We start from the raw sequence: 14821 nt of genomic DNA, 5'->3' as shown, positions 1-14821 counted from the left end.
GCTAGAATAGTGCCTCTATGTTTAGGATCTTTTAGTATTGTTGAGTTCAGTCTCCATATTCGAGTGAATGGTGCTTGCTTCTGGTTGTCTATGGTGATTTTAATTGGGGCGTGGTCTGACCAAGTTATTTTTTCGATTGCGGATGATGTGATGCGTTGTAGCGTCCACTTATCTCTGAGGAATAGGTCAATTCTGGAGTATGAAATTTGTGCTGGGGAGTAGAAAGAGTAGTATTTTTCTGTTCCATATTGACATCTCCAAATGTCATATAGGTCGCTGGTGTGAAGAAAGTGGTTCAGGGATTGGTTAGATGGGCATTTGCCAGATGATGGGTCAAGTTGGATGTTTCCTACAGCGTTGAAGTCTCCTCCTATGATTAAATAACCTTGCTTTTGAGATGAAAGTAATTTGTTGAGTTTCTTGCAGAACTGGATTTTGTTAGAGTTTGGGCCATATACGTTGACCAGGGTGTATAGAGTAACATTGATCTTGCATTTGAGGATGTGAGAGCGGCCTTGAGTATGGGGAGTTAAGGCCCCTGACATTGAGTGATGATATTTTAATAGCCATAGTTACATTTAATTTGGGTTATAGAGTGAATGGTTAGAGTGTTATTTCCATAGATAAGATTCATTTGTTTTTGCTTGAAGATATATGTCATCTCAGAAAGATTGGTGAAGTCATGCAGAGTCAGATGTTGTTGGGATGATTGCCACGGGAGTCATGGATGGTATTGGTGTAGTGTAGACTGGTAAAGGGAACAGGTAGAACTGGGGGGGGGGGACATAAAAAGAGCCTGTTTAAAAAACAGGTTACATGGGTAGCATTAGATGCTACTTTTAAGTGAGGGTAGTCAGACAAGCATGACTCAGGGAGTTTGTCATGCTGGTGGGGGTCTTGGAATTCCAGAATTCTTCATAGAGGCTGAAGATCCAACCTTCAATGTTAAGGTTAGAAAAAGGTAGGCATGAACCAGAGATTATTTATGGAGTTATTGAAACTCCCGTTAGGACCATTCCGCTTCCATCTGTTGGGGTCTATTAGGATTGGGGGGATGGTCGTCTGCTGGTATTATGTTCCATTCTTTCAGGAGTCCTAGGCCTGCTTCAAGGCTTCTGATTGTGAACATTTTTCCTTGTCTTTTGATAGAGACTTTGGTGGTAAATCCCCACTGATATCCAATGTCATGGTTCCATAAAGCGTTTGTTATGGGGATCAGTTTTTTTCGGTTGAAAAGTGTTGTTTTGGATAGATCTGCAAAAATCTTGATGTTAGCGTGGGATGCAGGAAATGCGGTTGTGTTTCTGGCTGCAGTCATGAGTTTTTCTTTCAGGTGGTAGAAGTGTATACGTGCCAGTATGTCTCTGGGGACAGAGGCTGGTAGAAATGTAGGTTTAGAAATTCTGTGAGCACAGTCTATAGCTAATTCTAGCTCTGTAAGTGAGGGAAGGAGGTGTTTCATTAGTTGTTGTAAATAGGGCACTATTGCGTCTGTAGCGATAGATTTAGGTAAGCCACGAAATGTAATGTTATTCCTCCTAGACCGGTCTTCTAGGTCTGCTAGTTTGTACTTTAATTGCTCCAATTCGGTTTCATGGTCTGCATGTGCATCTACTATATCGTTATGGGTTGTGAACATTTCGCTCATCTTGTTTTCAATATGGTATGTGCATTGATCATGCTCTTGGAAATCTGGGATAAGACTGTTGTTAAATCATTGTGCATAGATTGTCTCAAAGAAAGGAGCATATATTTCATAGTGAGTTCTGCAATCGGTTGGTCAGAGGCAGGAAAACATTCAATAATGGACTGAGGTGCTGAGATAAGCATTATTGATGAAGAGGAAGAATGTGTACCAGAGTTGTCACTGTTTTCTATGCGGGGCCTTGATTTTGCAGGGCTACTAGTGGATGGAGACAGGGGAGGAGAGGACTCACCTGGGTCTCCTTCATACAGTGGTCTTCTGAGTCTGGGGTCCAGATTATATGCAAGCTGTTCCTCTCTCTGCAGTGAGGGATCATCTGTCATGCAGCCGGCGCCATCTTAGCTGCTGGATGTGCAGGCCAGTAACTGTGCCTGGGTGTTTTCCGCCTTCGTGTCTTAGCACTGGAGGTAGCGGGAGGAGAGTGCAGGGTGGTGAGCGGGTTTTCAGCCGTTATGTCGGTGTGGTGCCGGAGTAAAGGCTGGAGGTGTAGGGGAGCTCTAGTGATGAGCGGCCATCATTGGAGCAGGCCCAGTTCTGATTTTAGGGTATTTTTATAATACCATTACTTTGATAAACATTTGTGAACTTTTAATTTTATAGGTCCTGCCCTTTCAGGACATACATGGCTGGGGGAGTTGTTCACAAATGTTCAATCTGAAATGTGAAAATTAGTAAAAATGATCCAGTCCCCTGATGTTCAAAATGAGAGACAGTGGCTATCGCCAGAAAGAAGAAAATGTATATTTTTCTGTACTATATGCAATATATACACAATATATACACATATTATAATCTCGTATATAACTTTAGAAATATAGTTTCAGTGATATAACATCTTATGTGGCTTCAGACTATTCTAAATATGTTATATAGAATAAGAACACAACATGGCTGTTTATATATACTGTGTTTACTAAATTGTTATACAGTGTATATTAAACATCTCTACAAAAATGAACCTTTACTCCATTGTCAGCAATCTTTCCTCAGTTCAGTAGATATTTTTTATTGCAACTATATATTTTTTTGGATTAAATTGAATGTTTAGCAGACAAGCTTCTTTTTGAACACTAGATGTCAGCATTGGATAAGAATCAACTAATGTACAACAACAGTATTCATGTCCATTGCCTGTCTGTAAGAGAACAGTTCTAGAAAACACATCTATGATCAAATTATTTTTATTCACTATACTAGAGAATGCTTTAAATAGGATGTGTTGACATTTTGGAGACATATCTTTAATTTCAAACTGCATGCATCTAATCATCAAGATCTTTTGTACAGTGTGTGAATGTGTGATCAAATATAATTTCATTTAATAATGTTAATTTACAAATCATCTCATATAAGGCATGTTAAAATATGAAAATATTTTTGAAATCTTACCTATATACGTGCCTGTTCTGGTTCTTAGAAAACTAGAACAAGAATTATTAATATTTACCTGGACAGGTAAATGACACAGAGTAGCAAAAACGGTATCATGTTTCTAAATTTCAAGGTGAACTAGCCTCTCCAGATCTAACATAATATTATATTGGCTTACAACTAGGTTGTATCCCCTTTTGGTGCTCTATGTGGCTGCAAACTAACTGGGCTGAAATAGAGATTCAATTGCTTGCCCCAATCAATACAAATACTAGGCCGTGGCATTCCACTGCCCACATACATCAGGAAAACCTTTTTTCATCTATGGTACACTCAAAAGAGATCTAAACCTTGGCTAAATGTAGATTTGACCTCTAACACCTTCCCATTAATCTCCTTTCTTCTGACCCTACAAATTCCATCTAGTCTTGGCATACACTTAATCTGGGGCTCAAGCTCACACTTTAAAAGATATTATTTATTATAAGACAAAAAATGTTGTTACCTTTTCTTGAGTTGGCATCAAAATTCCAGCCACCCACCAAAAAAAAAAAAAAACTTTTTCTCAGTTTTTTTGTTAGAACATTTAGCAAATAAATAATTGTTCTTCATAAATTAAGGCCAAAATGTGTTCTGATACATTTCTTGTTTAAAAATAACCCAGTGTATATTATTTAGTATGTGCGAAAGTTATAGAGTCTACAAACTATGGTATAATACAGTATATTTGAAAATTGATCAGTCCTGATGTATTGACCGCCTGTCTCATTTCATGATTTCCTAAAATGCCAGGACAGTACAATCATCCACAAATGACCCCTTCTTGGAAAGTAAACAGTCCAGGGTATTTAGTAAGAGGCATGGCGAGTTTTCTGAAATTGTAATTTTTTTGTCACTATTTTTTTGAAAATGTAAAAAATTATTTCTCCCACTCAGCATAGGAATACTTATAATTACACCCCAAAACACATTGTGCTACGTCTCTAAGTATGTGGATACCATGTGTGAGACTTTTTTTTACATCCTAGATGCATAGAGGGGTCCAAAAAATAAGGAGCACATTTGAGCTTTCAAGGAGCATCAATTACACACCTAATTTCCTGACTACCTATCACAATTTTGGAGGCCTTGGAGCACCAGGACAGTGGAAATGCCCCAAAAATTGTCCCATTTGGGAATGCAAACACTCCAAGGTATTTTGTGAAAGGAATAGTGAGTCATTTTTTGACAAACATTTGTGGAAAATGCAGGAAATATTATTTTTTTTTCTGCATAAAGTTGACAATTAATGAGATATTTCTAACACACAACATAGGCATACTTAGAACTACTCCCTAAAACACATTCTGATACTCCTCCCAAGTATGGCAATACCACACGTGTGAGTTTTTTCCACAGCCTAGTCACATAGAGGGGCCCAAAATTCAAGGGACACCTTCAGGCATACTAGAAGGATAAATTACACATCTAATTTCCTGACTACCTATCACATTTTTGGAGGCCCTGGAGCACCAGGATAGCAGAAACACCCACAAAAAACAAACAATCCAAGGTATTTTTTAGGAGGCATGGTGAGTCTTTTGAAGACTACGTTTTTTGGCACAAGATTTTAGAAAATGCAGAAAGAAAATAAATGTTATTTTTTTTACACAAATTTGTCAATTTATTAAGATATTTCTCACACACAGCATGAGCATACCTAAGATTACACCCCAAAACACATTCTGCTACTCCTTCTGAGCATGATACTACATGTGCGAGATCTTTTTACTATCTGGGCTGATTATCTACTTGCCATCCTCCGTATAGCAGTTTTATTGCTACACGGTGGCCCACCTACCTGCACTGCCATTGTCTCCTGTAGATGTAAATCACCCAGCCATTGGCAGAGAGAGAGAGATCTGTGAATGTAAGAAGAACAGATCTCTCTCCTGTCAGTTTGGATGTGCCCGCTGACAGGCACACCCACTAGTAAAACACCACACAGTACACAGTGAAAGCACTTGCTAACACACAGTTATCCCCTTGATCGCCCCAGATGTTAACCTCTTCTTTCCCAGTGCCATTAGTACAGTGACAGTGCTTTTTATTAGCACTGATCACTGTATTGGTGTCACTGAAGATGTCAGTGGCAGTTAGTCAGTTCCCACACAGTGTTAGTTAGTGTCAGAATGCCCGCTATAAGTTATTGATCACCACCATTACTAGTATAAAAATAAATAAATAGAAATTCCAGTATATATATATATATATATATATATCACACAAATCAACCAACTGTATAAAAACCAATAAACCAATGTACTGTAATGTTCACCTCTATATGAGTGGTCAGGGAATATAGCTTAGTGTAGCATCACCTGTAGCAGTCCCAGGGGATGGCTGAGACTGGATAGATCAGTTCAGACCAAAGGCAGAGACATGGCCAGCAAACAGGCAAAGGATCAGTCCAAGCAACCAGCAGAAATGTGGTCAATAAACAGGCCAGGGTCATAAGAGGTGGCAGACAGAGGCAGCAGTGCACTGCCTGCTTGCTGCACTGGTCTGGTGAAACTGGGGACTAGTGTGGAAGCAATCAGGGACACTGCGGCTGACTGATACTGGTCAGGTGACACTGGGACTGTTGTAGTGATAATCAGGGACACTGTTGCTGGCTTACACAGTGGTACTGACACTGAAACATGTGTGGTGGTGTCCAGTGACACTGTAATTGGTGTGGCAGTGATTAGAAACAATATGAATGGTGCGGTTGTGATCAGGGACAAACTAACTGTTGTGGCGGTGATCAGGGACAATATGGCTGGTGTGGCGGTGATCAGGGACAATATAACTGGTGTGGCGGTGATCAGGGACAATATAACTGGTGTGGCTGTGATCAGGAACAATATGGCTGGTGTGACGGTGATCAGGGGCTATATGGCTGGTGTGGTGGTGATCAGGGATAACATGACTGGTGACTGGTATGGCAGTGAACAGGGACATTGAGTAGTGTGGCAGTGATTAGGGATGCTGTGAGTGGGTGATGGTGATTAGGGACAATGATTGGTGTAGCAGTGAGGTATGATGTCACCATAGTGTAAGGCATCTTTCACATGAGACGGACTCCACCTGCGATCTGCTTGCTCAGTGGGGGATCTGTTTGCTGATACCCACTGAGCAGGCAAATGAGAGGCCTGTATGTCAGACACAGCCTACTCTCCTCTATGGGCAGTCAGATGTCTTTGAGCTATTGAGAACACTGTGATCAACTGTGATTGGCTACGGCTGTCACATGGTACAGGGAGGTTGTGCCTGCCCTGTACCATGTGATCTCTGTGACCAATCACCGAGCTCACAGTTTTTTGGAATGGCTGTATCAATGGCAGCCATGTTTACTGCTGGACATGTACGTCATCCAGCCTGTTCAAGGTTAGGGGCATGTAGATTGTGGCTCCCAGTACCTGACCACTTTGATTGACAGGGGGATCACGTAATCGCTATGTGATCACACATGATCACAATGTCAACAAAGCTGTTACGAATGCATTTTGTTCATAACAGCTGTGGCTCCTATAGTGAAGCTGTGATACCATATTTTGTAGACGCTATAACATTCACACAAACCAATTAATATATACTTATTTAGATTTTTCTTTACCAAAGACATGTAGCAGAATGCATTTTGGCCTAAATTTATAAAGACATTTGATTTTTAAAATTTTAAGTGTTTTATAACAGAATGTATAAATTATAGGGTTTCTTTTTCCAATTTTTTTTGTTTATATAGAAAAAAATTAAAAACCCAATGGTGATCAAATATCACCAAAGGAAAGCTCTGTGTGGAAAAAATGATATACAGTTTATTTGTGTATAGTGTTGCAGGCAATTGTCTGTTACAGTAGCACAGTGCTGAATAGAAAACTATGGCCTGATCATGAAGGGGGTAAAACCTTGCGGAGGTCAAGTAGATAAAGTACTTTCCCAATGGTACTATACTCCAGAAATGCTGCCGTCCTCTGACCCTTAAAATCTTCCCACCTGCTGGAGATGTTTATCACATCCTGGTTGACTGTACAATGGTTTTTTTGGATGTGCCCAGGGTCTGACCTTTCTGAACTGTGGTTCAGGTTACATTTAATGTTATCACTACTTGCACTCTCATTTTAACTCCACAAACAAGTCTTCTAGGATTGCCTTTTTCCCAGATTAGATCTTTATACCCATATTAAGTGCATTCAGAACATAGACTTTATAATTCCCTCAAGACATTTTTAAAACCTGGAAAGCCTGAGATAATTGCTGAATTTTAAGTGGCTTTAAGTGACCTAAAAGGGTGGGAGCAAATAGCCAAGAGGGAGCAAGACCATACTTTTCTTTGCTTATCTTTTTATTTCGTTCAAGTCTTTCTTTTAATGTTACCTTTCTTTGTTGCTATTTAATTGACATCAGTACCCTTTGTTGTTAATTGTTTACATGCATTCTGCTTTCTTATTTTCTGAATATAGTATTCTGGATGTGGCCACCTCCTATAGCACAATTTAGGCAAGCCATAGATTAATCAATTTCCACATGTGATGGAAGGAAAGAAAATCTATTGATTTCCCCATCAACACTGTCATGACTCCCACAGCACTATTGTCTTTTGCTAGTGGGGGAAGGGTAGGCATGGGGAGCCTTCCTAGCTGATAGAACACAATGATTACTACTAGCTATAGCAGATTGCAGTAATCGCATGCTAAAAATGCGACAAGCTTGCCTATAAATGGATCGAATCTCGGCCGGTCCCTTCTGAACCAGCCAGGATTCAATTCATCTATGGCCAGCTTTAGGCTCTTGTGTTATATTCCTTTTTCTTCTAAGCAGAACTATGGTCAGATTCTATTATTCATGGGACACATAATACTATGCCTTCCCACAGAGTTATGTTTTCTCTTTGTACTTGAAAAAAATATTTTACTTTTACTCTGCATACCGTATATGAATTTTTCTTTTATGCCTTATTTTGAAAACTTTATAAATAAATATTTTATAGAAAAATAAGAAAATCTACTTTTGACTTGATGCTGAAGTATTTATGCAATATATATATATCTTTTATTTCAGCCACTAGATTTTGAGACAAAAAAAGCATACACATTTAAAGTGGAAGCCTCCAATATTCATGTGGATCATCATTTCAACTCAGTGGGACCATTTAAAGACACTGCAACTGTGAAAATAAATGTATTAGATGTTGATGAGCCTCCAGTTTTCAGCAAGACATTTTACACAATGGAAGTGTACGAGGACACTCCTGTCGGCACAATAATAGGAGCTGTGACAGCACAAGATCTAGACATAGGAACCAGCCCTGTCAGGTATGATATTCTCTTCCTATACCCTGTCTGGATATTCTCCATCCTGGCACTAGCAAATACATCTGGTTTAGATAAAAATGCTACAAAGTGAACCATTTCCAATTAGATTTTATAAAGAATGTTTTTGCAAAGCTGAATTGCAGAGCTGTCTTTACTGTAGTGGCAGGGGTTATGTGGCCAGTGAGGACATTTGGTTTGGACAGAGGAAAGAATGTTTTCAGGCAACACAATGAATCATAAAAGTTGACCCTACCAAAAAAAAAGCATTTCAGCTAATAAAGGCAGTAAATGGAGTTGATTTACTAAAGGCAAATAGACTGTCCACTTTGCCAGGAAAGCTGCATGAATGTTCCCTATATCTTAGTTGTAAATTGTCCCTCATTCAAAGAATACCCAATCACATGCAAGGAAAAAGAATGATTTGCTTGCACATGATTAGACAATGGAAGTCTGCAGGACATTCACTATTGTCATGAATTCTCAAAGTGTACCTACCCTTGTCAAGTGAACCGTCTATTTGCCTCTAGTAAATCAACCCTATTGCTATGTCTGCATTTACAATGGACGTTTACTAAAATAATGGTTTATTTTCAACTTCTGCCCTAGACCTGGTGGTGCCTGGCCTTTCCACATACATCAGCTTGATTCTAGTATTTTAAGTAACAAAATAATGTACTTTTTTTAGAAAATTGTAGTAATTCCTTACTCTCTAATTCCTGGTCGGTCCTTTTTAACCACCACCTGAACATACCTGTACATACTCACGTTGAAGTACAGCCATGATCCTGATATCAAAATTTGTTGCTGGTGATGGCCCTGTAGAAGTGATTTGACTGGCTCTACAGCTGCCTGATCACTTCTACAGAATGCTGCAGGGGCCCCCCATTGCGATCGGGGAGTCAGGAACCACTGCGACCTTTTAATCCATCTGAACACAGAGGAAAGGCCGGTAAATCCGTAGCTCCCCTCCTCCCTGACAAGTTAAATGGGAAGTGACAAGGAATTTGTCACTTCCAGTTTTGGTTTGTAGTTTACAAGCCATTACTGGCTTGTAAAGCATCTGATCAAACTAATCTCAGTTTGATCAGATGCTTTTAAGGGCAGAGGAGAGATATTAGGTGTAATAGACCCCATATTTTTCAGCAAAGAGTATCTGTCATCCTGTTGTTAATCCATTGTGGTAGCAATAATAATGAAACAAAAAAATAAAGGGACAGTGTGAAAAAAAAAGATTCGTCCTGTACTCTCACACAAACACGAATGTGCGCATAGGTCCTGCACGCAAAGTAAACCATGATCACACTACACATAACTCTTGTGCCAGACATTCTACTTAACTCTAAACTGGTAACCTGTTAAGACTTTTAAAGCATTGCCTATGAAAAATGTAATCTACCGTAGTTTGTAGACATTCCACAGGCATGCTCAATTTTAAAGCATGACATTTATTTATTCGGCGTATCATCATTTTTTATAATTTACCACAAAATTGGTAAATTAAAACAAGATTATTTTGTGCTTGTGTGCATTCATTAAACTGTATGTTTTCTGAAAATTTGGATTTGAAAAGTGGCTGCACAAATATCGTACATTATAAAAAAACTACAACAACCATAATTGTATTGTCCATGGCTTCTGTTTTCAAAATATATGTTTGTTGGTCATGGAGAAGTGGGTAAGTTGTGGCTGTTAGGCAAAAAAAACATATTGTGACAGTTCCACTCTCATGTAAAATATTGCATTCTGATAACTGTATAGTGTTTACATATGACTGTATTTATTTATTTATAATGTATTTATATTTACAACATGTATATGAAGACCAAATTGTGCAGCACTGGTGTTTTCTCACTTTTCTTAAAAGAGATCAAGCAGAAGACAGAAAGGATTCTTATTTTGGTTGGTAACTAAGGTGTTAGCACATTTACCATGCACAGCAGAGGTGGGTCATACATTTAAATGTGTGAAGTTAGTCCTTTGTCCCAGAAACTGTCTAGACATCTTCCTGGTGTCCCAGTTTCCTCCCACAGCTCAGAACACATATTGTCAGGTTAATTCTCTCTCCAAATTGGTCTTATTGTGTTGATATAAACTTCTGTAGACATCAAGCAGCAAATGTGTTGTTTACTTTCAAAAATACTGCATGTGTTGTACTATAGAAATCAACGGGAATCAACTCATTGATCATGCTCTATTCTTAGCTCACAAAATAAAATGTTGTATAATTTTGAATGTCAGGATCTCCAAAGGTTGCAAATAACTGCTCTTCATCATTTCTCTTGTGGCAAAAAAGATTATTTTGCTTTAATGGAATTTACCCTTCCCCCCTTCCCATTTCATTATTTATAAAAAAAGTAAAGTGGTTCTGAAGGCAAAATATTTTTTTTTCAATAGCTGCTCCCCCCATTCGCCAATTAAACACTTATATGAGTTCATTCTTGATTCAGCCCTCTTCTTTCCTCCTCCTGGTCTCATTGGAGGCTTTGAGGGCAGCCTGAGCCATTGGAGCCAGTGAGGAGATCATGAGGGCAAGGCCAAGATGTGCTGTGTGTTTCTATGGACACATATGGCCTGGCTTGGGAGCACACCCACACAAGAGCCCCTATAGAAAGCAAATTGTTATGGGGGAAAGTGCAGAAGAGAAGGGGAGCACAGAGGAAGAAGGGAGGTTCGGGGCTACTCTGTGCAATACCATTGCACACTCAATGGTTTTAGACCAGATTATTAATCAAAATCCTCTAGTCTTATATTAGTCACAATCTTTAATTTGTTAAACAAGGCCTTCCCTTTTCCTACACATACTGCTAAAGTCAGCCATACATGCATTAAAATGTGTGCGGTTTAGCAGGGACCAGTCAAATTTTGTTCCATATAAGGCCACTCTGGCTGTACACAAATCAATTTATTGATTGACTTGTGCACAACCTGAACGATTAGTGCTGCAAGCTATGACCGGCAACACTAATCACTGTGTTCTGGCAGTAGGGAAGGCTCCCCTCCGGCAGAACACAATAGCACGGAAGGAGGGATGTTGATGGGGGAAACAGGGTTCATTGGGGGAATCAAGAAAAATTCTTTCTTTGCATCAGTGGTGGAAGAAAACAAGACTGCATAATCTAAGGCCAGTCTAAGTATATGACCTACTGTCACCCACCTACTATTTAATACTGGACACTATGTAATTTAAACTGTACTGTTAAATGACTATTAATGTGTAATTTATTGGTCAGCTATGCAGCCATCCTTATAGTTTACGTTATTTTCAATTAAAAAAAAGAGTATTTAGTTTATTACTTTCTTTGAGTATTTAGGCAAAGAAGTAAATTCCACATACTGGGAGACTGTGGCTTTAGCTCATGTAATACATGTGAGAAATAGGCAATGTGTACTGAAATACAGTATGTTTCAATGTTGTTTTTTGGGGCTGAAAAACATATTTCCTCTCATAAGTAAGTTAATTAGTGTGTGCTTTCGTAAAAATATTTTGCTTTTTTGGTTGTTTGCCTTTCTGCTACAAAACTACACCTTATATTCTATCTATCTATCTATCTATCTATCTATCTATCTATCTATCCATTCAGTTGTATCCGACCCTTGGCGATTGCATGGACCGTCACTCGTAAGCCACTTTTTCCATGAATTCACTTAGCAATTATTTCACAGGGTAGGTTGCCAGGTCTTTCCCCAACCCCTACCATGCATGGCCAGGGATGAAGCTAGGACAATTTAAACAGAAGCCAATTAACCTACCAGCATGTCTTTGGAGTGTGGAAGGAAACCGGAGTACCCAGAGGAAACCCACGCAAGCACAGGGTGAACATGCAAACTCCATGCAGGAGGCGCTATGGTTGGGAATAGACCCCATGACCCATTTACTACACGGCAAATGTGCTAACCACTAAGCCACTGTTCTGCCCACACCTTATATTAAAATTGTTTATTTTGTTTTCTACATTGTGCAAGTTGTGCTCTTGCTACTGACCCTTGTATGATGCTTGATTTGAAACTCTTGTTTGTCAAAGTGTACACATTTTCTGGCCCCATAAAAATTACTGTCTCATTATGAGGCCCAGGTACCCCGGACAAGTGCCAGTGGTTCACTGCTTGAAACCTTGGGTGTTGGGCCTGTGACCAACATTAATATGTAATAAATCAGGCCTGTAAGCCACTCAGAAGATGAAGGGACAAGATAAGTGATTTGGCAGTATATACCTCTAAATTAACATGCTTCAGCATATCCTCCTTTAAAAATGGTAGAAAAACCAAATATTCCCCAGTACTACTGCCCACAACACCAAATCCAGCTGTATTTTAAAGCATAAAGCCATAGCAATATTACATGTGGGGCATGCAGCACAGAAAAAGCAATTCCCCATGGACATAAATGCGCAGCAGCTTGGTGCTAAAGCCCAGCTGCCTAGCCACTGCACAGGGGCAAGGGGAACAAGTTAAAAATATGTTTTCAAACACAATACAAATGCTTACTGGATTTTTTTAGATTTGTTAAACTCTCTGTGAACTCTAGAGACTTTAGTGTCTGAAAATTTCAGGAGGTCAGCAGTTTCTGAGATGCTGCAAGCACTGTGTTGACACCAAACATAATGTTATGTTACAGTTACCTAGAGGGTGCATTTTCTTCACGCCAATGTTGTATAAACATCACATGTACTTTTCATGTATTGAACTGAAACCACATGTTTAACTGTTTGTGTTAATTGACAAACCACTAATAAAGTGTTCACAAAACATGTTAGTCAAGGGGGTTGTGTGCAAAGAAGATGGCTGCGTTCTGAGTGAACTCCACTCTAGCCAGTCTGTTTAGTGGCTTTAAAGCATCTGTGGTGGACAGTACACATTGAAATCACTACCCACAGGACCTGAATATTTTACCAGGCATGTGCAAGGTAATCCCCACTTCGGTCTACAATAGCTGACACACTTCTACCTGCTGTCATTGGACCTGAAGTGTGAACATGGTGGCAGCAACCCTTTCTCCTCTTCACTGGTCAGTGAAAGCTATCAGTCATTCAGCTCTACCTCATCCTGGAACAAAATGCTTAGTCTGCCTACTCAATCATCTCTGAAGGAATCCTCTTCTCCAGACAGTTCCACATGCAGTCCTGCTAAAAATCCCAAACACGGGGAAAGCAATGGTGATTTGTCTGGTTTCTTTAAACACATTAGTCAACCTCAGACTGTCCAGGAGCTCAGTGATGCCCTGGTCCAGATCTGGGAGGAAATACCCAAGGGCACCATGGGGGAGATTTACTAAAACTGGAAAGTGCAATATCTAGTGCAGTTCTGCATAGAAACCAATCCACTTCAATGTTTTGTTGTCACAGCTTAATTGAACAAGCTGAAGTTAGAAGTTGATTGACTACCATGCAAACTGCACCAGATTGTGAGTGCTCCAGGTTTAGTAAATCTACCCCCATTTGTCATCTCATTAGGAGCATGCCCTGATGTTGTCAAGCATGTATACAAGCACGTGGGGGCCATAACAACTACTGAGCACCATTTTGAGTTGCTGCAATGAAATTTCCGCAAAATGGACTAGCCTGCTGCATCATTTTTTCACTTTGATTTTTCGGGTGTCTTTGAATTCAATCCTCTGTTGGTTGACAGTTTTCATTTCCATCAAACGATGGAGCATCCTTACATTTCTAATACATTACCCAGTCCATATCAGTATAGATATCCAGCATGATATTTTTCCCCATTGATATCTGATGTGTTTTCAAAGTGTTCCTTTCATTTTATTGAGCAGTGTAAATACCATAGTTTGTAGACGTTATATCTTTCACACAAATTGACATACACGTATAGGGATTTTGTTTTACCAAAGACATGTAGCAGAATACATTTTGACCTAAATTTATGACTGGATAATCTTTATAACCAAGAGTAGAAAATACAGTTTTTTTCCAAAAATGTTGGTCTTTTTTAGTCTATATCACAAAAAAATTAAAGCACCCAGCGGTGATCAAATACCACCAAAAGAAAGACCGCACAATTACCCATTGAATAGCAAAAAAATGGTCATTAAGGGGGTAAATATTCCAAAGGGCAAGTGATTAATGGGTGGGCAGAGGACTTCAAAATTCAACTTAGACAGCCGGTAACAACACAAGAGACACTTCACATTAAATAATTTTTTTTAAATAATAATAATAATTCTTATTATTATACCTAAACCTTTACATAAGTTACAATTAAATGAATTTCAGTGCTGAATTAATCAGTAGTGAACTTGTACAAGAAAACATGTTCCTTCTCACTTGTCAGCAGCTAAATAATGTATCTCCTGCCTTCAGTAGGAACTGAGCTGCCTCACTTTCTTTCAGAAATCCCCATTTTAATGCATGGAAAAATATGATGAACTAGCCACAAACACAGGCACAGGCCTAAT

At 39.2% G+C, this 14821-nt stretch overlaps 1 protein-coding gene across 2 annotated transcripts in view; it reads left to right on the top strand.

Moving 5' to 3' along the window:
- Positions 1-14821, top strand: part of CDH12 (cadherin 12) — a 1084366-nt gene that overhangs the window by 1052190 nt on the left and 17355 nt on the right. For both annotated transcript variants that reach the window (XM_089674839.1, XM_089674840.1), the window contains one exon: positions 8159-8412. In XM_089674839.1, the coding sequence (XP_089530965.1) occupies positions 8159-8412 (254 nt within the window). The remainder of the gene's footprint in view (positions 1-8158; positions 8413-14821) is intronic.

This window comes from Staurois parvus, unplaced genomic scaffold, assembly GCF_062004578.1.
Source record: "Staurois parvus isolate SC_StPar_1 unplaced genomic scaffold, SC_StPar_1.0 ptg000153l, whole genome shotgun sequence".
In the NCBI taxonomy this organism is placed as follows: Eukaryota; Metazoa; Chordata; class Amphibia; order Anura; family Ranidae; genus Staurois; species Staurois parvus.
This window is presented reverse-complemented; position numbering and strand designations above follow the sequence as displayed.